This window comes from Myxocyprinus asiaticus, chromosome 2 (genome assembly GCF_019703515.2).
Source record: "Myxocyprinus asiaticus isolate MX2 ecotype Aquarium Trade chromosome 2, UBuf_Myxa_2, whole genome shotgun sequence".
Lineage (NCBI taxonomy): Eukaryota > Metazoa > Chordata > Actinopteri > Cypriniformes > Catostomidae > Myxocyprinus > Myxocyprinus asiaticus.
In genome coordinates, this window is record NC_059345.1 from 62284341 (window position 1) to 62309023 (window position 24683).

The 24683-nt window shown below is 41.4% G+C and overlaps 1 protein-coding gene across 1 annotated transcript in view; it reads left to right on the forward strand.

Annotated features, from left to right (window-relative positions):
• The window catches only part of LOC127452814 (alpha-actinin-2-like), a 77474-nt gene that overhangs the window by 42898 nt on the left and 9893 nt on the right, over positions 1 to 24683 (forward strand). The window contains exons 3-17 of the mRNA XM_051718559.1: positions 290 to 409; positions 543 to 629; positions 773 to 860; positions 2456 to 2534; positions 3217 to 3298; positions 3403 to 3488; positions 3806 to 3898; positions 4991 to 5221; positions 6259 to 6406; positions 6599 to 6749; positions 15862 to 15970; positions 16392 to 16532; positions 18155 to 18337; positions 18814 to 18948; positions 19359 to 19538. Of these exons, the coding sequence (XP_051574519.1) occupies positions 290 to 409; positions 543 to 629; positions 773 to 860; positions 2456 to 2534; positions 3217 to 3298; positions 3403 to 3488; positions 3806 to 3898; positions 4991 to 5221; positions 6259 to 6406; positions 6599 to 6749; positions 15862 to 15970; positions 16392 to 16532; positions 18155 to 18337; positions 18814 to 18948; positions 19359 to 19538 (1913 nt within the window). The remainder of the gene's footprint in view (positions 1 to 289; positions 410 to 542; positions 630 to 772; positions 861 to 2455; positions 2535 to 3216; positions 3299 to 3402; positions 3489 to 3805; positions 3899 to 4990; positions 5222 to 6258; positions 6407 to 6598; positions 6750 to 15861; positions 15971 to 16391; positions 16533 to 18154; positions 18338 to 18813; positions 18949 to 19358; positions 19539 to 24683) is intronic.

Here is a 24683-nt window from a genome sequence, read left to right on the forward strand (position 1 = left end):
TTACAACTAAAATCAACTCACTTTACAACTCGCTTTTGGCACTACTCTGTCAAAAATTTCACTCAGAATCTGGAACTCTCACATGCCCATTCATTCAAAAACACATTCTGCCTTGCCCATCGGGGGCAGTAGTTTGAATTTCAGTAAGCAGACCGAGTTTAGCAAAATAAATTTGTCCTACTATTGCCGAATTCACAGAGGGAAGCCACTGAAGATGTATCCACTTGAAACTTATTATCATTAAATGTACAATATTGATATCTTATGAGACTGTCTTATTGATTGGTAGGTGAGAGACTGCCCAAACCTGACAAAGGAAAGATGCGTTTTCACAAGATTGCCAATGTCAACAAGGCTCTGGACTTCATCTGCAGCAAAGGGGTCAAACTGGTGTCCATTGGTGCTGAAGGTGTGTACAGTGAAATTTAGACTTTTAGAATAATACATCTTTCACTGAGACTCTTATATACTCTTTATATACTATAAGATAAATAAACTTCTTAAATTAAAACAAAATTCTCTCTGTAACTCTACCTCTGCAGAGATTGTTGATGGTAATGTGAAAATGACTCTTGGAATGATCTGGACCATCATTCTTCGTTTCGCTATCCAAGACATTTCTGTCGAGGGTACACACACACTTTTGCATTTTTAGTGTCAAAGAAAAACCTGACCTAACATGTTTTTAATTAAACACTCATTATCACTTAAGAAGAGTTAATTCAGTGAAAGCAAATCCTCATTTTCTGTTGTGTGTGTGGTCACTCCACAGAGACCTCCGCTAAAGAGGGTCTTTTGCTGTGGTGTCAGAGGAAGACCGCCCCCTACAGGAACGTTAACGTACAGAACTTCCACATCAGGTGAGAATGACTGAACCTCTCTCAGTCAGATGCAGTCAAACTTGTGTATCGCAAGATCTTTCGACATTTAATCATGTGCAGGATGTGAATTATAGATATTTCGCTAGTTAAAATACTAATTCTTGATATCATATGTTGGTGAAATTACAAAGTTTTTATATCAGTAATTACATTTGTACTGGTAAAAACTTAAATTTCATAATTACTCGCAGAAAAACACATTCTAGGCCTACTTACTAGGTCCTCTTGGTGGCGTGGGTACTCACCTCAATCTGGGTGGCGGAGGACAAGTCTCAGTTACCTCCACTTCTAAGACAGTCAATCCGCGCATCTTATCACGTGGCTCGCTGTGCATGACACCGCAGAGACTCACTGCATGTGGAGGTTCATGCTATTCTCCGCAATCCACGCACAACTTACTATGCACTCCAATGAGAGTGAGAACCATTAATCATGACCTTAAGGAGGTTATCCCATGTGACTCTACCTTCCCTAGTAACCGGGCAAATTTGGTTGCTTATGAGACCTGGCTGGAGTCACTCAGCACACCCTGGATTCGAACTCACGACTTCAGGGATGGTAGTCAGCGTCAATACTCGCCGAGCTACCCAGGCCCCATTCTAATGCTCTTTAATGTGTAAATGTACTCATGTTTGTACTATATTCTTGCATTCCTCTAATAAAAAATGTACTTGTACTCTGTGAAATGCTGCCTATTCACATACATCCTGTTTAAAATTATAAAATAACATGCCATTTTAATTTTCATTGATATCTAAAATGGAATTTCAACTAATAAAAACAGTTCTTGATATCTGTAATTGCATTTTAATTTTAATTTCACAATGATCTGTCATTCGCTCCTGTTCAAAACGCAATTACAGATATCTATAATTAATTTTGTACTAGCTAAAATTCCAAACTCACATATCAGCAATGTACTAGTTACTATAAACATATTTTTTTATATAAATAATTATGGCTACTAGTGCAAATGTCAATTTGTGATATCATCAATGATTATAACTAGTAAAAATGCTAATATTTGATATAATAATTTTGTTTTGATATCATAATTTGGTTTTCACTAGTGGCAATGTTAATTTCAGATATCTGTAATGTTATTGTAACTAGTAAGGATGCCTTTTAAGATGTCTTTAATTATTCTTTATTTGATTGTTATCTGAAATTAATTTCCAAATATCTGAAATACCAAATCTAACATGTTGAAATACTTTTTCAGCTATCAAAAATGTGCATTTTGTTTGCAAATGTAACTTGTTTAAACTTAAATTGGCCAATAAAAGGACATAAATGTGTCTTACAACTGTCCAATATTGTTTTTTTTTTTTTGTGTGTTTTTTTTTACTGTCTTGGCAAATGGATAAAGAAAAGCAATTGGAAAAAAGTTTTATTGTTACATTTAACTACTACTACTATTTTTATAAATTTTTTATATTTCTATTTATTTGCCAATTTTTAAAGTAATTTTACTTATTTATTTTTGAATGAAATAACTCTTCAGGCTTATTTTAAAGTTCTTTGGTGAACTATGCTTCGTCCTATATTTTCTCATATTTTCTTCATATTTTCAGCTGGAAGGATGGCCTTGCTCTGTGTGCCCTCATCCACAGACACAGACCAGACCTCATTGACTACTCTAAACTCAGAAAGGTGCATCTGAAATCTCAATCTCTGACATTTTTTTGTTTGTTTGTTTTCCATCAGTCTATCACTCAGTTTTATACACTATACATATATATATTTTTTCACTGTCTAAACTAAGAACAGTAAAGCCTTGAGTTTAAAGCCCCAGATCTGTTTCATAAAATCAGCCCATTGCAGGCTAATTAATTTAAAATGTACAAATAATTACTTATAAAACAGATAATGTACAACAATCTGTTTGGATGAGCCACGCTTGAAGCCATTGTAAAATATACTTATTTTTTTCCAATATACTCACAATGGTGACTACAAATCTATTGATTTCTTTATTCATTTGCTAAGTTGATACACTGCTTGGCAAGTATAAGCAGCTTGCAGTCAGCTAAGGAACTATATTACCTAGCCGAGGAATTGTTTATTGTGATTTTTACCACTCATAAATTTTGTGCCCTTTCGGCACAGTGGTGTCTTTATCATGTTGCTGTTGCCGCCATTTATCAATATTACAAGAACATGAAAAATATAATAATTTATAACATTTAAAACTTGAAAAAAATCATGCAAATTTCATATAGACTGGAATTATTGTGCAATTTTTAGAGGTATTGCATGATTTAGCAGGTCTCTATATAGTTATCTGTTGACTCTTTTTATCTGCTTTCTCTCTTTTGTTGTTCTTTCTCTGAAGGATGACCCTATTGGAAACCTGAACACTGCATTTGAGGTGGCAGAGAAATATTTGGATATCCCTAAAATGCTCGACGCTGAAGGTGAGTGACATCAGAGGACCTCAACAAACCTCAGATTCTCAAATCAAACCAAAAATCGAAATTTAGTCCATATCAACTTGATTTTCTCTTACTTTTGCCCTCAGATATTGTTAACACCCCTAAACCTGATGAGAAAGCCATCATGACCTACGTGTCCTGCTTTTATCATGCCTTCGCAGGAGCAGAGCAAGTAATAGTTGACAAAAATCATTTTTTGTTTTTGTGAAATATCTCAAACTAATGTCTATCTTTGTTATAGTGTGAGATGTAACAGCTTTATTTTTTGTTAATGATTTTTGGTAATTGATTGGTGCAATGTATTGAGCTTCCATATGCACTCGAGCGTTAAGCAGCATGAATACGTAATTCAAGTAAATGAAGTGAGGAAACTCAGATACAGCCGCCATTAACTATAAGCCACTCAGTTTCTAACAGAATTTGTAATTGCACTAAGTGAACTTCTCATTCTCTGTCTCTCTGTCTCTCTCTCTCTCTCTCTCCCTCCAGGCCGAGACAGCTGCTAACAGAATCTGTAAGGTTCTGGCAGTAAATCAGGAGAATGAACGGCTAATGGAGGAATATGAGAAACTGGCCAGTGAGGTGAGGAGATCAGTAGGATTTACTGAAGCCTCTCAAGAATATCTTTGACAATATCAATGCAGATAAGAAAACAATGGCTATCAAAGAACAAACTGATTTGATGATGTTCAGATTTGAGAACGCTGAGACACATCTGTATATAGAACCAAACATAGTCAGGATACAGTATATGCTTGTATGTAGGTTCAGTGGCGCTTCACGTTATCACTTTTTATCATCGTTTAACATTTCAAGAATAGTGAATAACAACTGTAGTTCTGTAACACATCACCTAATCAATTTGCAAAAATGCATTTGATTGAACAAGGCGTGATAAAATATGCTCACCTTAACAGTGCTAGTTCATGTTTTGAAAAGCATTGTAACTAAACTATGGACAAAAAAGCTTAAACACTTGTGTTTCAGTTCAGATCTGGACCTCTGATCGATAACTGATAACCGCTGAATGCTGTTGCATGTGGCGCTGAGTGTTGTTAAACTTACCGCTGAGTTTTTGCGCAGAGAATGGTCTGATGATCAGAATGTGAGGCAATTTTATCAAAATCAGATGGAGGGCCAGATAAAAATTATATGGCGGGCCAGATTTTGAATAGCCCTGTCCTAGTGAGATGCCTTGATGTCTTCTGTCTACACAGGAAGCTACCTTCAAAGGCAGCATCTAAACAATTATGGAATATTATAAGTGACTGATTTGAATACCCTACCTAGACAGCAACTCCGTGCACCACACTAAAAGTGCTTCTCACATGAAGCGCCTAAGAGACTTGACTACAGTTCACAGTTGATTTCAGTAGTATTTGATGTTAGCATCGTGCTAAGACAATGACTTGATACTATAATAAACACAAAAATACATAGCACCAGCATGGTCTGTCTGGTGAGGATGGTTTACCAAGGTAATCTTTTTGGTTAAGCTAGTTAAACAGCCTGTTGGGGCAACTAGCATCCAAAACAACATATTCTGGTGACCAGCACTGTTGGTCTTTTCAGCAGGTAATCAATACAGTAGCAATGCCCTTTCAACACCCTTTCAACACTTTCTCATGGCTATCAATCCATCCCTCTGTCTACATCTCCTCTATCTCTTTGTAGTTGTTGGAATGGATCCGTCGTACCATCCCGTGGCTGGAGAACCGCGCGGCAGAGCAGACCATGCGTGCCATGCAGCAGAAGCTGGAGGATTTCCGGGACTACAGGCGTGTCCACAAGCCTCCCCGTGTTCAGGAGAAATGCCAGCTGGAGATCAACTTCAACACCCTGCAGACGAAACTCCGCCTGAGCAACCGCCCCGCCTTCATGCCGTCTGAGGGGAAGATGGTGTCGGTAAGTCATACGCAACTCATCTCATTCCCAGACTCTGAAAAATTTTGTTCCCAAAAGTTAAGCTCCCTTGTGTCTTTAAGCTGTTGTATAATTCTGAAACTGTAAAATGAACCAAAAGCAAAGGTTTTGATCTAGGCACATAATCAGAAGAATGATTAGTGTAGTAACTAGTAAGAAACCAGTATATCAAATTGGTCGATATTTGACCATTTTGAAATGATCAGCATTGGTTATTAACCATGTCTGCTTGGCCGATTAACAGAAATGTTCCCTCCCACTTGTGTTATTTCCAAAATCTACCAACAACCTTGCCAATGGATAATTTAGGTTTCCAAATATTTTTGAGTTAATATTGTGTAAAATAAACATTTATTTAACTTTAGTCCTTTTGTGAAATGTCTCACTGATATTCAAACGACATCAACCATTAGACTTGTTTGAGATGTCAAGTGCCTCACCTTTTAAGTTGAGAAAGTAGGCGGTTACAGACAGGGGAGGAATTATAAGAGCTGTTCAGTTGCTGCTTTTACAAGAAGATGTACTGTATATGTTCAATAAGTCATTTCCCGTCATACTTATAGCTTGCACAGTTAGATAAAAGCAACTGCATTGACTGAACTCTAAAAACTGCATTTGAGCTAAGCTCTGCCCCCCCTTAGTTACTGTTGCTCGCTCAGACAAGTTTTGCTAAGGAATGAATGGGAGATTGCCATGGACAAGTGCAACCTCACTCAGACCAAAGCAGACTGAAAGGTCTACAGTTTGCATTTGAGGATGGATTTCATATAATTTCTCAGTAGGGAACCAAATTCTGGTTAATTTCTGAAAGCTCTCGCAGGCTGCATCAGAACAGGTGGCAGGTCGCAGTTTGCACACTCAACTGCATACAGTATACATGTGTCAATAAAGTGATTTGATTTGGTCAGAAATGACTTGTAATGTGACTTTGTCATGAAAAGCCACACCCACTACTTAGAAATTTGATAATCAATCAAATTACAATCCTAATTTGACACAGTTTGTGTGTGTGATTGCAGGACATTGCTAACGCATGGAAAGGTTTGGAGCAGGTGGAGAAGGGTTATGAGGAATGGCTGCTCACGGAGATCCGCCGTCTAGAGAGACTTGATCATCTGGCAGAGAAGTTCAAGCAGAAATGCGCCCTGCATGAGTCCTGGACTACAGGTACCCATGCTCAAATTCATACAACACAAAACAAGAAGCTCTATAATACTTGGAGTGAGCTATCCTTTAGCATTCCCATTCATCTCAATGGAAGTTGCTCGGCTGGCACATGGTCCTCCTAGAAGTACACGATTTAGGCTCACAGAACTATTTGCTTGTTCTAGTTGTACTAATTTGATGAACTGTTTGCAGGGAAGGAGCACTTGCTGTCTCAGAAGGACTATGAGACAGCCTCTCTGATGGAGATCCGAGCTCTAATGAGGAAACACGAGGCATTTGAAAGTGACTTGGCCGCTCACCAGGACAGAGTAGAGCAAATTGCAGCTATCGCTCAGGAGCTGAAGTAAGACAAAGAGAGAGACAATAGGGGGAATTTGCTGAGAATTAATTGAGCTAAGCTAAGCTGAAAGCTACACTTTAGAGAAAGCTAGCCACAACACAAACTACACACCAAAAGTAGCTTGTTACATTTAAGCAGGGCTGGAAATAGGGGGGAGAATGCGGGGGAACAGAGTTCCCAGAGTGAATTTTGTGGAGGAACAGCATTCCTGTCCAAAGGGCTACATTTGTTGGGGGAATAAAGAGTATATCTATCTTTTCTCCACTAAATAGCCTACAAAAGATTTGTGGGTTCCACACATAAATGTGTGGTATCTTCTGTGTCTGTGGTTGAGCAATGTTGACCATTGTGAGTGGCCAGAACACATTTATGCAACAGATGCACACGGGAATCCATGGGCAACCGATCCACACATGCACGCAACAAATCCACGCGTGATCAATTTACAAATCCACGCACCAGAAGATTGCACAAATATAAGGGGTTCTTTGCTCAGAATACCATCCACAGGTACATACATGTGTGTGTAATTTAATGCACAAATAAATGCTGAGCCATTCGTATTGGTATTCTTCTTCGAGGATGTCTGTTCTATAGTCTTGACATACACACACACACAAAGCTTGGGGCATGGTTTAGTGTGGCTGACAGCAAATGCATATTCATTAAAATCCAGTAGACTTGGCTATTTTTTTTTTAAAATGTAAAGGAAAAAATACAAAAATGTGTCCAGAATGTTCAGTTTGCAACATCATTTTAATTTCTCCAACAACCGGACCCGTGTGCACACACAATGAACGTACATGAAACACAAGACAGACAGGTGACAGTAATGCCACAGTCCCCTGTCAGACAAAACACAACCTGAGAAGGTGACAGGACCGTGACATCACCGGAGAGCACACAGCGGTAACTCGCACACGGCGGTCACTAACAGCCGGACCTGTGTGCTCACACAAAAAAAAACACACAAAACATGAGACAGAAAAGGGACTATGATGCCACAGTCCTTGTCAGACAAAACCCAACCTGAGAAGGTGACAGGACCGTGACATCACCGGAGAGCGCACGGCGGTAACTCGCACACGGCGGTCACTAACAGCCGGACCTGTGCACTCACACAAAAAACATACACGAAACACGAGACAGACAGGGGACGGTGATGCCACAGTCCCCTGTCAGACAAAACCCAACCTGAGAAGGTGACAGGACCATGACATTACCAGAGAGTGCACGGCGGTAACTCGCACACGGTGGTCAATAACAGCCAGACCTGTGCGCTTACACAAAGAACATACACGAAACACGAGACAGAAAGGGGACGATAATGCCATGGTCCCGTCAGACAGAAACCCAACCTGACAAGGTGACAGGACTATGATAGAAATAATAAAACAAACCTGATCTAACCAGAACAGAGAGAGAAGTGGACAACCCAGATGCACAACAACAAGAATACAAGTACATCAGAGTCTCTATTTTGAGAAAAAGACTCCTCACAGGTCCTAAACTAGCAGCTTTAATTAACAGTATACAGTTGCATTGCTGCAAGTAGAGGATTCTTGGATCAACAGAAAGTTTGAAGAATACATTATTTATTTTAAAAGAAATAGACAACTGTAACATTATAAATGCCTTTACTGTGATTTTTCAAATATTTTCAATCAATTTAATGCATCTTCAATGAACAAGCCCAAACCCCTGAAAAAAAGAAAATTGTCCCCCCAGTGAATCTCGGCCATTTCCACCACTGCATTTAAGCTACTTTTAAGCATTTTTTTTATATGTATGAAATATTCAAAGTAGACAAGTGGTGCAGTACAGTAAAATACAGTATAGTATAGTGTAGTGCAATACAAGTATACAATGTACAAGTATATAAAATGGTGCAATATAAATGTATTTGCAACATGTAATTAATATTTATACACAATTTCCTTTACACATTCCGGTATATACATTATGTACTTATACTATTCGTATCATCCTATAATTCTGTGTCTCGCTGTTGTATTTCTGTATGTCTTAGAAGTATTTATTTGAGTACTGGAAACTCCTGTTCAGAGGCCAAATTCCTTGTGTTTGTCAGCATACCTTGGCAACAACACTCTGAAATCTGATGATATCAGATGGTAATACCATGGGTATTTTGACATACGATTACCATATTAATGTTGCATTCTGTGTTTACATGGTGCTTCAATGTATGTAATGTAATTCAAAGAATACCATGGTACATGTTTTTAATGCTTGTTTTGAGGGAAACAACATCGCTCTTGTGGAGAGAGCTCTCGCAGCCGAAGCTACAGAGGTTAGTTCACTCTTCGTTTCTGTAGCGGATGTAATCCGATCCTTCCAATGGGTGAATATTCGTAAAGCCGCGGGTCCAGACGGCATTCCGGGCTGCGTCATCAGAGCGTGCGCAAACCAACTGGCTGGTGTTTTTACGGACATTTTCAACCTTTCCCTCTCCTTGTCTGTGGCCTCCACATGCTTCAAAACATCCACCATTGTACCTGTACCAAAGCAACCCAAAATTACATGCTAAAATGACTGGTGTCCTGTTGCTCTGACCCCCATCATCAGCAAATGCTTTGAGAGACTAATCAGAGATTACATCTGCTCTGTGCTGCCTACCTCACTGGACTCACCGCAGTTTGCTTACTGCAACAACCGCTCCACTGATGATGCCATTGCATCTACACTACACACTGCCCTCTCCCACCTGGAAAAAGGAACACATATGTGAGAATGCTTTTTGTAGACTACAGCTCAGCATTCAACACCATAGTGCCCTCCAAGCTTGATGTGAAACTCCAGGCTCTAGGCTTAAACAGCTCGCTGTGCAGCTGGATCCTGGACTTCCTGTCAAGCAGATGCCAGGTGGTTAGAATGGGCCGCAACATCTCCTCATCACTGACCCTCAACACTGGAGCCCCACAGGGCTGTGTTTTCGGCCCACTCCTGTATTCCCTGTACACACATGGCTGTGTGGCAACACATAGCTCCAATGCCATCATTAAGTTTGCTGATGATACAACAGTGGTAGGTCTGATCACTGACAATGATAAAACAGTCTGCAGAGAGGAGGTGCACACTCTAACACACTGGTGTCAGGAGCACAACCTCTCCCTCAATGTCAGTAAGACAAAGGAGCTTGTGGTGGACTTCAGGAGAAAAGACAGAGAACACAGCCCCATCACCATCAATGGAGCACCGGTGGAGAGAGTCAGCAGCTTCAAGTTCCTTGGTGTTCACATCACTGAGGAACTCATATGGTCCATCCAAACTGAGGCCATTGTGATGAAGGCTCACCAGCGCCTCTTCTTCCTGAGATGGCTGAGGAAGTTTGGAATGAATCACCACATCCTCACATGGTTCTACACCAGCACTGTAGAGAGCATCCTGACTGGCTGCATCACTGCCTGGTACAGCAACAGCACCGCCCTCAACTGCAAAGCCCTGCAAAGGGTGGTGCGAACTGCCAGACACATCATCGGAGGTGAGCTTCCCTCCCTCCAGGACATCTATACCAGGCAGTGTGTGAAAAAAGCTTGGAGGATCATCAGAGACTCCAGCCACCCAAGCCATGTGCTGCTGTCACTGCTACCATCAGGCAGGCGGTATCGCAGCATCAGGACCCGCACCAGCCAACTTCATGACATCTTCTTCCCCCAAGCAATCAGACTTTTGAACTCTTGATCACTCACGATACATATATCAGCACTACACTTTATTAGCCTCAGACTGGACTCACATTTGATACTTCTCTTAAAAACACTGGCAACTGACTATCAACTGACAGCTGAATGTCAACACAACACTTCATATTTATAACATGTGGAGGGGGGCACAGGCCACTGACAGAGAGCTTCTTCAAATACTTGCATGGGCGGTTGAGGAGCTCAGTCTCGAGTGGTCCCCTCCAGAGGAGCCGGCAAAATCTTGCTTGGACGAGTGGTTCCTGCAGGCCAGCCACTGCCATCAGACCACGGGCCTTAAAACTGCACCGTTCTTCCCGGAAGTCCACAAAGAGCTCACGAAAACCTGCCACATGCCCTATTCGTCTTGTGTCCAGATCGGAGGAGCTGCGGTCCTCACATAAGTGGACCATGAGGAGAAAAAGGGAAAGGCCAAGCTTCCCCCATTTAAGAGGCAATTGCAGCTCATTTATGTACTTCTACCACTATGGGATGGAAGTCCCGCACCACCCACCCTTCCAAGCCATGTCGACTGACATCCGCACTGGCTGGAAGAGCTTATACAGGAGCAGGCTGTCCATAGCATGGCAGTGCTTCAAGTCTTTCAGGCCAAGCTTCTCAAAGATGTAGATGAACAAGGCCCGAATCCTGACTCGTTCAAAGAGCTCCACACCGCCTCTTCGGAAACGCTGTGGAAGGCTTTTCTGAATGCTTCATCGTGGCGCTTTTTGCCTAAGAGAAGTGTTTCCTCTCATCTGCTCCGCTCATGCTCTGCTTCGAGCCAGCACCCAGCAAAAAACCCCACTTCCGCCAAGAGCCGCCGCTGAGCCATTGGTGTGACCACGGAATCCGTAGCCCAAGCGGAAGCCTCGCCCGCCTCAGCGTGAACCCTGTGCCGAAGGAAAAAATCCCCCCGGGCAGCAGGCGTGTTCCTGACCGGCTCTACCCTGTGAAGAGGAGTCTGAAGCCCACCGTTCTTCTCAGCCTAGATCCAAAGAAATCCCGGCTCCACACACATGCTGTTCCACTTCCCGCCCAGAGTTCGCCAGGAATGGGATGTTGTGCAAAATGTTGTTCATTTGTGTTGTTTGCCAATAATGAATTAAAGACAGAAAAGAGCTTGTTGCGAATGCACGAGATGCTCATACATTCTCAAAGAGAGGGCTGAATTTCTCTTCACGTTTCTCACACCCCACACACTATGCTCAACCACTTTCTTATGGTGAACGGCACTACATCTCCGATAAAGAGTGGATCGATACACCCGCTGTCTCACCACGCAGATGTGTGGTGAGCTCTCACGGGTGTGTCAGACTGGATGCAAAAAATGATTGAGTATATGCTCCAATTTGTGCACTGGTCACCACTATTCAATGCCATTCTGCCATCCACGGTTCCGTCTCGAGACGTGCTGCTGTTATGGGCAGAAATTCACAGTCATCTCTAGAAAGATGAGATAGAGACTGTTCCAGACTGCCAAACTCACAAAGGGTTTTACATCCACTATTTTCTCATTCCAAAAAAAGATGGTGGTCTTTAGCCAATTCTAGATCTGAGATGCTTGAATCATGTACTTGCAAAACACCCATTCAGAATGTTAACTAAGAAACAGATCTTACCACACATCTGCCTACAGGACTGGTTTGCATCAATAGATCTATTAGGATGTGTACTTTCACATCCGTATTTTTCAGAAACACAGGCTGTTCTTGAGATTCACGTTACATATTACAAAATAAATATAAATTCAAAATCCTTCCCTTCCGATTATCTCTAGCCCCGCGCACGTTCACAAAATGTGTTGATGTGGTGCTTGCCCCTTTGAAGATGAACGGTGTGCGCATTCTGATTTACCTTGACGATTGGCTATTACTGGCCTGATCAAAGGCTCTGCTATATGAGCACAAGGCCTGTTACTTTACCATTTGAACAGCCTAGGTATCAATGTCAACTGGGCGAAAAGCACACTTTCTCCCAGCCAATAGATCTCCTTTTTGGGGGTTCTACTTGACTCTGTGAACATGCGTGCGCACCTCATGAGTGAGCGCGTTCAGACCATTCATCAGTGTCTGTCTCAGTTCAAAGCAGGGAAAGAATTTCCACTGATGTCTTTTCACAAAATGCTGGGTTTTATGGCGGCTGCATCCGCCGTCGGGCCGTTAAGTCTTTTACACATGAGACCTCTCCACTGTTGGCTCAAACATCACATACCGTGTCACGCCTGGCACCAGGGGCACGTGTGTGTCACTGTGACTCGCCACTGTCTGGCTGCTCTAACACCATGGACAGCTCCAACCCTTTATATGCAGGGTGTTAGGCTGGGTCAGGTTTTCAGGTGGAAGGTGGTGACCACGGATGCATCCAACACAGGTTAGAATGCACTGTTTGATGGACGCCCAGCTTTCAGCACTTGGACGGGTGCGAAACAGGCGTGGCACATCAACTGCTTGGAAATGCTAGCTGTCTTCTTAGCTGTGAAGGCTTTCCATTCTGACATAGTGAATCATAATTTTCTGATTCGGTCAGACAATATGTCAGTGGTAGCGTACATAAATCAGCAAGAAGGAACTTGATTGCTACCAGTGAAGAGCCTAGCGCAACTCCTTATGTGAAGCATGTGCCATCTCCTCTCCCTGGGCGCGACATATGTCCCAGGATGTCTGAACTGTGGAGTGTACATACTGTCGTGCAGGGACCCACGGCAGGAGAGTGGAGACTTCATCCTCAGATGATTCTGAAGATTTGGGAAATGTTCTGAATATGGAAGTCGACCTATTCGACTCCGCAGAGACCACTCACTGTCTCCTTTGGTACTCCATGTCCCAAGCTCCACTGGGGGTGGACGCCTTGGCCCACAAGTGGCCGGTGGAACACAAATAGGTCTTCTTCACTCTGTCATCTGCAAAGTCTGAGAGGACAAGGAAACGGTTCTGTTGGTTGCGCCAAAATGATCCAACCGGTCGTGGTTTCCAGAAATGATGGAGATACTAGATGGCCATCCATGGGAAATACAGCTGAGGAGGTATCTGCTGTCTCAGGCACTGGGCACAATTTGGCATCCCCAGCCGGAGCTGTGTAACCTACACATATGGCCACTGAACAGAGTGCAGCGAACAAGTCTGAATTGGCTCAGTCTGAAATGAACACCATTTCGCAGGCTAGAGCGCCATCCACGAGATGCCTCTATGTACTAAAATGGCGTGTTTGCAGATTGGTGCTCTTTACACAGCAAAGACCCAGTGAATTGCTCCATAACAGAGATCCCTACATTCCTTCAAGAGTGGTTGGATGTAGGTCTTACTCTGTCAATGCTTAAGGTTTATGTAGCGACCATCTCGGCATTTCACGCCCCACAGGCTGGCTCCTCTGTAAACAGACATAATCTGATCATAAAGTTCCTTAGGGGAGCGAGGCGCTTGAACCCCACTCGCCCCGCTACAGTCCCAACGTGGGACCTAAATCTGGTGCAGAGGGTGCTCATGAGCCCCCCATTCGAACCATTGGAATCTGCTGAGTTGCGTGTGCTCTCTCTAAAAACTGCACTTCTGTTGGCTCTGGCCTCAGTTTAAAGGGTTGGTGATATACAGGCACTGTTGGTTGACAGTTCATGTCTGGAATTCATACTGGGGCTTTCAAAAGCCACCATCAAACCAAAAAAAGGCTATGTACCTAAGGTGCTTTCCACACCCATTAGGGCTCAAGTAGTCCACCTACAAGCTTTCTCTTCCCCACCATCTAATTCGGATGAGGAGAAGTAGATGCATTTATTATGTCCCGTGTGGGCATTGCACATGTATGTGGAGAGCACCCGTCAGTTTAGACTCTCAGATCAGCTCTTTGTTTGTTATGGAGGATGCACAAAAGGCATGTCCATCTCCAAACAAAGGCTCTCTCACTGGATTGTTGATGCAATCACCCTCGCTTATGAATCATAGGGTGTGAGATGCCCTATTGGTGTAAAAGTGCATAGAGCTAGAGGCATGGCATCTTCATGGGCATGGACAAACGGTGTATCCCTACAGGATATATGCCTTGCAGCATGATGGTCTTCGCAGAGCAGGTTCGCAAGGTTTTATAACCTAGATGTGGTGTCCATCGCTTCACGAGTCCTCTCTATCTAGAGATCTTACTATTCCACCACCCAGCGGGTGAGCCCAAGCTCCTTATTACAAGTAAGCTGCCTGTTATCATTTAAATACAACTGCCTTTGCAGGCTATTATCCAGTTTACTCCCACTAGAAGTCACAAGCACTTCCAATAAGAATAAACTTTGTGCATTATATGACTCATATAGATCCTCAGACTAAGATTAACCTCCAGTCTGGTTTTCACCATGTGGGGTTATTAATTTGAAGACATATTATAACAGTCACCGCCCAACAGGCCAGTAACCTATACATATTTTTCTAAGGGTTTATACCCTGGTGCATCTTAGGGTATGATGTTATGTAGTGCAGCATGATGAGACTCTGTTCCCCAAAAGCGTTTACCGCAATGTTGAGTGAACTGAATCGATAGGAAACGTCTCCGGATACACATGTACAGTAACCTCGGTTCCCTGAGATGAAGAGAACGAGACATTGCGAAACCTGGCCGCACTACTACTTCAGAATTTTGAGGTTCGAGCGATGCGCTCTTGTCCCTCAGTCAGAACATTCTGAAGAATTGGTGTCCATGCTCCCACTTATATAGGAGAACTGCGTGCGGGCTCAAACACCACTGCCAATCTCAGGATTAGCGTTATTATACAAGGGCTTCAACTAGGTCGTCGGAGAAGGAATTGCCCAAAAGCGTTTAGCGCAATGTCTCATTCCCTTCACCTTAGGGAACGGAGGTTACATGTGTAACTGGAGACATTATTTGTAAGGCAACAACAGGGTTTCTAAAGGCAAATCCAAACAGTTTTTTTTTTCATTTATATTTTATTTTTTTCTCCCCTTTTTCTCCCCAATTTGGCATGCCCAATTCCCAATGCGCTCTAAGTCCTCGTGGTGGTGTAGTGACTCAATCCAGGTGTCGGAGGATGAATCTCAGTTGCCTCCGGGTCTGAGACCGTCAATCCGCGCATCTTATCATGTGGCTTGTTGAGCACATTACCGCGGAGACATAGCGCATGTGTAGGCTTCATGCTATTCTCCACAGCATCCACGCACAACTCACCACGTGCCCCACTGAGAGCAAACCACATAATAGCGACCACGAGGAGGTTACCCCATGTGACTCTACCTTCCCTAGCAACCAGGCCAATTTGGTTGCTTAGGAGACCTGGTTAGAGTCACTCAGCATGCCCTGGATTCGAACTCGCGACTCCAGGGGTGGTAGTCAGCGTCAGTACTCGCTGAGCTACCCACTCCAAACAGTTTTTAAAGATTTTCAAATATATCATTAAATAATAAATTTCTTTTTTTGACTAGTGAGTTAGACTATCATGATGCTGCTACAGTGAATGCCCGCTGCCAGGGGATCTGTGACCAGTGGGACAACTTAGGAACCCTGACCCAGAAGAGGAGAGATGCCCTAGAGGTACTCAAACACTCTCATTTAAACACACAACAGGAAACAATCTGTTGCTACTGCTACAATGTCTGGAATTGCTATGAACATTCAACTAGGATTTTAAATCCAAATATTCTTTGTTTGCATTAAATAACTATTTTACATCATAATATAAACACAACTGAATAGCTTTTTTTTACAGGATATTAAACTATATTTATGACAAATACCTAAAAAGTTATTGACCAGAATACCAGAACTTATTGAGCTTTATTTACTTTCCAAAGCCAATTTTTACTTGCATTTTCGCTTGATGAGTGTGCCAGTTGTATAATTACATACAGTGTATCTAAAAAGCTTTTCAGAATTTGCATTGTAACCACGATTTTTGCCTACGATTGATGTTTATCATGAGTTACTAGTGATTCTATCTTCTGTTCGACCCAAGCGTGTAGAGAAGCTTTGGGAGACGATTGATCAGCTGTACTTGGAGTTTGCTAAGAGAGCGGCGCCCTTCAACAACTGGATGGATGGAGCCATGGAGGATCTGCAGGATATGTTTATCGTGCACAGTATCGAGGAAATTCAGGTTGGCAATCATGGCGTTTTATGTGAAATCGATTTAGAAGTCATGAACAAAATCATAAAAATACTGAGCATGGAGGAGCAGGTTTAAAGATGACATAAAAAAGCATTTGCAATGCATTTAACTTCTGTAATGTGATGCATTTCTGAATAAAATAGTTTTTTTAAAGTTTTTTTTTAACATAAGCCTATCACTGGCCTTCAATCCACAGCAATCCATTTTGCAACTGAATTTATCAATCTGTTTGAGGTAGACTTATTATAAGAACTTTTCTAAGGATGCATCTATGTACACATGCATCAGACAGATGCTTTTAGAGCGTCTCACTTTGTTTGTGTTGCATCATAAACAGCATTTTTGGACACTGTGTAAAGTTACATGGACCATTTTTTTCTGGAAATAAAGTCGCACCCGAATATAAGTTGCACTTGGTCAAAATGCCGATGTTAAGAGAAACAAAATCACAGATAGGTCATATCTCTGTATAAGTTGCACCGAGTACGCTTACATGGGCAGTTAAAATCGAACTACCGCAGGTTTTTGCATTGTCAAGCTACAGTCTTCATTTCTCTGTCAAAGTATACATGACACTATGCGCAATGGAATAGGTGAAGAAAGGACGTAGATATTTTCCGGTTGACCATTTGCGTCATAGTAGATCAGATAAGAAGTCAGTGAGTGAACTATGTGTGGAGTTTACCACGATAAAATTGCTGTTTTTTAAGAGACGTAACAGACGATTTTGCGGCAGGTGTCAGTTTAGGGCTTAACCTATTCATTTGTATGGTATCCATAAACGGTAAGTTACTGTCATAACATTCAGAACGCAGATCATTCAGGGCCATTATATGATTGGCTTTGAAGACTCACGTGATCCAAGTTGACCATTATGCTCTCTCCTATGGTAAAGCTGAGGATGATGATATCTCAAGGTGTGTCCCAAACCATACACTTCTGCACTATTCTATGTCATTTTGCAGTGTAAGTAGTGCAAGTAGTATGTTAACACTGAAAATGCAACAAATAGAAGTGTACTACAAGTACCCGGATGATGCACTTCTTCAACCGCCAAAACGTAGTGTAGAATGTTGGACACTTCATGCACTCGTAGCTTGCCTATGTAGCAGAAGGGGTGGAGTTACCTGGCCATAATGCTGGCCTGACAAAATGATTGTATACCATGAAGAATGTAGCAACTAACCAAACTTCTGTGAAGACCGCACCTTACTAATGTAAGTTGAATGCTTTAGCATCACCCCAAACTGTGTGAATATGTACGTTATTTGAGATATAAGTGTTGAACTGAGGTTGGCTTACATGCTAAAGCTAGCCGCGAACAACACTTGCGTTTGAAACGTCATTTACGTCAGCTGTTAAATGGCAAATGCTTCCGTGTAGTTAAAAAACATTAAGTGTTCCATTTGGGACGATACTACACTTTGAAAATTCACACAATACATTACTGAGTGCATAGTGTATTTTGTAAGTGCATAGTGTATTGTGTCATTTGGGACATAGTCTCAATAAAAATCATTATATCTCTGAATTAATTTGTTAAATCGACTGCCCTACTTATTCATTTTCCCTTACATTTACCCCTCTCCATTCATCTTGTCCTGTTTTAGAGTCTGATCACAGCTCACGATCAGTTCAAGGCCACTCTACCAGAGGCTGATAAGGAGCGCATGGCAATCATGGGCATTCAGAATGAGATCACGAAGATCGCTCAGACTTATGGCATCAAGCTGGTCGGAGTCAACCCGTACACAGTCCTCAGCCAACAGGACATCACCAACAAATGGGAGGCTGTGAGTAGAGTGCAGAATAATGTAAAAATGTATTTGCATGCATACGTCACATCCTAATATACAAGTATAAACATTATGGCTTGTATTGGACCCAGAATATAATATGTGGTGAGTCCTGGTTGAATGGTGTTTATTGTAGTGTAGTGGCTATAAGCCGGTAACTCTAAGGTTGCTGGTTCGATCACTGTCACTTTAAGGAGTGAACCTTTTCTACCAACACTGTGCTGGTGCCAGAGATGGTGCCCAATCTGGCCCAGCTGGGACCGTGGTGTTGGTGGAAAAGAGGTCTCTGAGAAGATCTGCTGATCTAGAATCAGATTTTATCACCTCCCACATCCTAATGTGCTCATATTCTATGTTAGAAGGAGCTTGGTAAATTGACTTGGACATTGAAGTACTGGATACGTGAACAGTTAGACATCTGCATATGTCGTAGTTCTGTTCTTATAGCCCTCCCACTCTATCGCCCCTAATAGGTGAAGCAGCTGGTTCCCCTGAGAGACCAGATGCTACAGGAGGAGGTTGCCAGGCAACAGGCGAATGAGAGGCTGAGGCGCTCGTTTGCCGCTCAGGCCAACATCATCGGACCTTGGATTCAGACCAAGATGGAGGTGGGCCTATTCAACAGAAAAACAATGAGGATTTGGGTGTAAAAAACCAAACAAAAACAAATCAGCTTATCAAGCTGGAAAAGGCACCTGTTTCATAGAATGACCCAACTTTTCTAGAAACGAGCTATTATGTGTATAACAAAATGCAACATTGCTGTTTTAAAGTCATATTGTAAGCCGACCAAACTGAGGCAATAATCAAACATGCTTTTTTTTCTTCTTTTTTTTTTAAAGAGGCACTTGACTTTAGTTTAAGTGCTTTAGTTTAAACAATGAGTATTGTGTAGCTAAAAGTACTAACTACTTGACAGTGGGTGCTATAACTTTTTGTTGGTAGAATTTTTGTTCTTCCCCTTCAAATTATTTTTTTTCTCTCTTTTCCTATTTCTTACTCTCTTTCCTGTTGTTAGGAGATTGGTCATGTGTCTGTGGACATCACCGGTTCTCTGGAGGAGCAGATGAATAATCTGAAACAATATGAGCAGAACATCATTAACTACAAATCCAATATTGACAAACTGGAGGGAGAGCACCAGCTTATCCAGGAGGCGCTCATCTTTGACAACAAACACACCAACTACACCATGGAGGTATTCACACACACACACACACACTATCAAATGACTGTAGAAATTTTCTGGTATAGCTTTCGTTTTTTAGAATTGTTCTATCAGAAGTATCCCATCATTCCCAGTGCAAAACTTTGTTTCATGTTTTATTTATTTTAAATAACATTTTTCAAAATCAGGATTTGAACAAACTCCTAACCATAAATATTAACCCTTGGCGGTTAACTTATCCCCCATGCTTTGTGCAATGAACATGAGTGTCACCTCATCTACAGACCAGAAAATTATTGAGACTTATGGGTGGGACCCAGAACACCCTATAAACCACATAGCAATGCTCTACCAACCACACAGAACACCCTAGCAACCTCAAAGCAAAGTCATGGCAAACACCCACAACACCATGACATCATGGTGGAGAGTTTTGCATGGGCAAGCACAGCTCACATTTTCTTTAAAAATTGTAAAAATCTAGTAAATATTATACGTTTCATTTGTATAGTCCCTTTCGCATGGCTCATTACTAGTGGTCAACTGATATATCGCCGAGGCCGATAAATTGGTCAGTAGTCTGACTTTGTAATTCTTGGCATTATTTAAACGGTCCACATTTCAAAGCCGCGGCAGACGCGTTTGAGCTCATCATTTTAAAGTGCTCGCCTGTTTCATTCTCCCTCTCTCTCCTCAACAGTTCCCTGTAACTTTTAACTTTCTTTTCTAATGATAAGAGGCAAATATAAATAAAACTTCTATTATATACCATCTGCAAATATGCAGATATCTCGTTTCAACAGATGTATTTCACAAACCTCACGAAAATCCAGCGTTTTCTTCCCGTCAAGCGCTCATCTGATATCTCCCTCTGAAGCACGTATTCTATCAGCCAGAATCAAAACTTCAGGATCAGGATCAAAAGTTCTTATGATTCACAAATCATGACGGTCAGTCCATGACAAACCAAGCAGGCGATCCAGGCTGTTTAAACTGTCAGGAGAAGATTGCTGCTCGTGCTGGATCCGCATGAGCACGTGAGTGCAAATTCAAAGTAAAAGTGCTTCACGTGTGTTTTAAGTAAATGTCTTATTCACTATGCACTGTATGTACAATTGGATTCTGTATTTTTTGGAGAGAATGCGATGGCCGTGCTCTCTGGATATCGGCATCGGCCATTAAAAAACCCATATCGGTCAACCACTACTCATTACCCTAAAGGTCACTGAGTTGTCAACAATAAAATAAAAACATAACACAAACAAATACACATTACCGAACAATAAGCAGGGATGTTCCGATACTGTCAGGTCTGATACCACGCTCATGTACTGGTACTCGTACTTCTAAAAATGCTCGATACCAAAAACTGATGCCATATGACAAACGAATGTCATTACATAAACATTCAGCACACAAATTATAATCATGTTATGTCCTAGTGAGATTATTTTACAGCAAAAGCTGTGATTTAATGAGATAAATATATAGTTTGCATGAGTGGCATGCTGTGAATGTGAATGTGTGGAGACAGTGTTGTGCGACGCCAGCTGCTCATACCTTTTAATCCTCCTTGGCTCATACAGGGGACACTGTCTTGTGCATTGAGCGCTCTGTTAGTAGCAGATGACAGCGAAAAGAGCGCAAATTGACTATAAAATATAAGCTCAGCCAAAATAAAAGCCTAATTTAAATGAAAAAAGTATGACAGAAATGTAATATTCACTGTTATACTAATACTACAACAACTAATAACATGAATAATAAATCAATAGTAATTGTATTATATTTAAGCAATATCTTACATCTGTGATGCTCTGTAGTGCAGCACTTTATTTGATAAAATATAACTGCAATGTATTTTAGATTGTGCTGTGATGTTCTGAATATAAGCACTTTATTCGATAAAAATAATACAATTTCATGTTGAAAATTAATTGTTATTCTTTAATTTGATCTGGGTACGGCTCGGGACCCATCTTTATGATGGTAGCCCGTGAAAGGAACAGTGGCACGCTCCTTCCCTCCGTAGTGCTAGGGTCATATCCTTGGGCAAGAGAGAACAACCCTCAAGCCTTTTTTTCCATCACTCTTGTAAAGACCTGGAGTAAAATAGATCCTTATTATCCCATTTCTGTTATTTCCCTGAGAAATGTGGTTTGCTGCGGCTTCCACTATTTCAACATGGTATTTTGGCTCCTACTTTACCTAGGTGGGAGGTTGGAATGGCTTGATCCAGTCAATCGGCTGGTCAAGACATGCCCCGGGAATACTCTGTGATAGCTGAACATCAAATATCTCTCAGATTCCCAGTAGGCATTAGCTAAGGGTCAATCAAGTAAATTGAGCAACTTGTTGCTCATTTTGCTTGAGTATATCATCCCTGTATCCCTGATGCATATTCTGCTGGAGATCTGCGGCGCTGTGCATCCCTTATTTTTGGGCTCCAAAGTGGGTGGGGAGCAGAGATGATGAAACTAAAAACCCAAAACATGGCTACAAAACACACCTCAGAAATACGTTTCTTGGACCTGGATACTGACAATACCTCAGAAAATAGACGTGCTCTTGTGCCGAGTAATGATCACTGGCCAAAATTCATCATCATTGAAGCTGCTGCTCCAGATTCTCCAATCATCAAGCTTTCCCCTTTCGATATACAAAAAGGTATTGCAGGAATAGCGGGAACAGTAAAGAAGGACAGATTCTTGTGGAATGCGGTAAAAAGGCCAATGCTGAAAATCTACTACATGCCAGCATGTTAGCTGGAGTTCAGATAAAGATATCTCCTCATCCAACTTTGAACTACAGTAAAGGAGTAATCCGAACTAGAGAGTTGGATGATGTGGATGAAGAAGAAATAACGCATGAGCTCAAGACCCAAGGAGTAATGAACGTCACAAGAATAATAATCAATAGAGAAGAGCGAATGATTAAAACTGGTACGTACATCCTCACCTTTAATAAACCGCTAATCCCAGATAAACTTCGAATTGGATACTTAAGTGTTCCAGTTGACTTATTTGTACCCAACCCTCTGCAGTGTTTCAACTGTCAAAAATACGACCATGGATCTAATGGCTGCAACAACAAACATACCTGTTGTAACTGTGGGGAGGTAGGCCACGACAAAGGGAGCTGTAAAAAACCATCAAAATGTTGTAATTGCTCAGGTGAACATTCAGCTGCATCAAAACAGTGTCCCATGTGGATCAAAGAAAAGAAAATACAGAAGATCAGGTGTACTAAGAGAATCAGTTACCTCGAAGCAAAGAAAATGGTGGATGTCGTCCCTGTTTTTACACTGAATAAAACCTCCGCCTCTGTTGCAAAAAAAGCTGTGAGAACAATAGACTGCCAGACAGATATCACCTAGATGCATAAAGACAAACCCCAAACCGTTAACCATAGTAATATTCCCCCAAAGATGAAGAACACAGGAACCCAGAACGAAACTCTTCTAAATGACATCCACTCCAGACAGAGCTCAATAACAGAGAACCAAAAGGCAAATAAAAACAACGGTAAGGCAAGTTCTTCACAATCAAAAGTATCCCAAGATGAAGCCTCAAAGACAAAAAAAAACAAAAGATGTGGAAATGAAAGAGAATGAATACCATAGTAGAAGTCCATCCCCTAAAGGCAGAACCAAGAAAACTGTCCTTATTCTCCCTAATAGGTAATGGAAAATTATATCATCCAATGGAACTGTCGTGGTATCAGGGCAAATTTTACGGAGCTGCAGCATCTAACTGCAATTATTAATCCTCTAGCCATATGTCTTCAAGAAACACAATTACCACCAGACGGTACTCTCTCTTTTAAAAATGTTACAAGTTTTAACACTTTCGGTCCCAGTGATAAGCGGGAAACCATTACAGTTACAGTTACCATTACAGAAACCATTACAGTTGTCTCTATCTACATTCCTCCTAATTTTAACTTGACACACATGGACCTAGATCACCTTATCGCTCAGCTCCCATCTCCTTTTATACTCATGGGAGATTTTAATAGCCATAACACTTTGTGGGGCAGTAATCACTGTAACACAAAAGGAAAGAAGATTGAAGATTTTATAGATAACCACACCTTATGTCTTTTAAATAATGGATTGAATACCTATTTACATCCAGGACATGGAATGTACTCTGCAATCGACAATTTGTCAGCCTGAATTATTTTTAGACCTCTAATGGAAAGTTTGGCATGACCTCTGTGGAAGTGATCATTTCCCAATCATTGTAACCATCAAAGGCAGAGAGGAAGAAACAAATGTACAAAGATGGCAAATTAAAAAAGCAAATTGTATCAATTTCAAACCCTCTGTCATGAGAAACTGACACGGTTTCCAGAAGACAGCCCAGATGCTATGCAAAATTTCACTGAAACACTCGTATCTATAGCTAATGATACAGTCCCAAGAACATCTTTAAACATAAAACATAGACGAATTCCATGGTTTGATGATACATGAAAGGAAGCTATAAAAGAGAGGAAAAAACTGAAAGACTGTTCTTCAGACATCCATCAACTGAAAATCTTATCAAACTCAAGATGAGTAGAGCATGAGCAAGATGAATTATAAATTAAGTAAAAAAGGAAAGCTGGTGATGATTCGTTTCCAACATGACAACAAGTACTCCATCATATAAAATATGGAACCTGATACGGAAAATGAAGGGAAAAAACAACGGTCCTCAAACAGAAAACACATCAAACAGCACGGCACACTCTTGACTTCAAAACAAGAAATTGCAAACATTCTAGCAAAAACTATTTGAGAACTGCCTTCCTGCTTTTCGAACTTTTCTTTCTCAACAAGAAAAAGAAAAGATTAACTTTGGCTTCAGTAACACAGAGCCATACAACCAACCTTTTTCTATGGAAGAACTACAGCGAGCCATTAAAAAATCCCATGACACAGCTGTTGGACTGGATAAAATCCACTATCAATTTTTAAATAATCTACCCCAACTTTCCTTGAAAATGCTCCTTAGAATTTTTAACTCCATCTGGATATTGGGAAAAATCCCATCTGCCTGGAATGAAGCAGAAATAATACCTATTCTAAAGCCAGAAAAAAACCATAACGACCCCATAAACTACCGCCCTATAGCTTTAAGCAGTTGTTTATGCAAAACAATGGAGAGGATGGTCAATGATCGCCTGGTC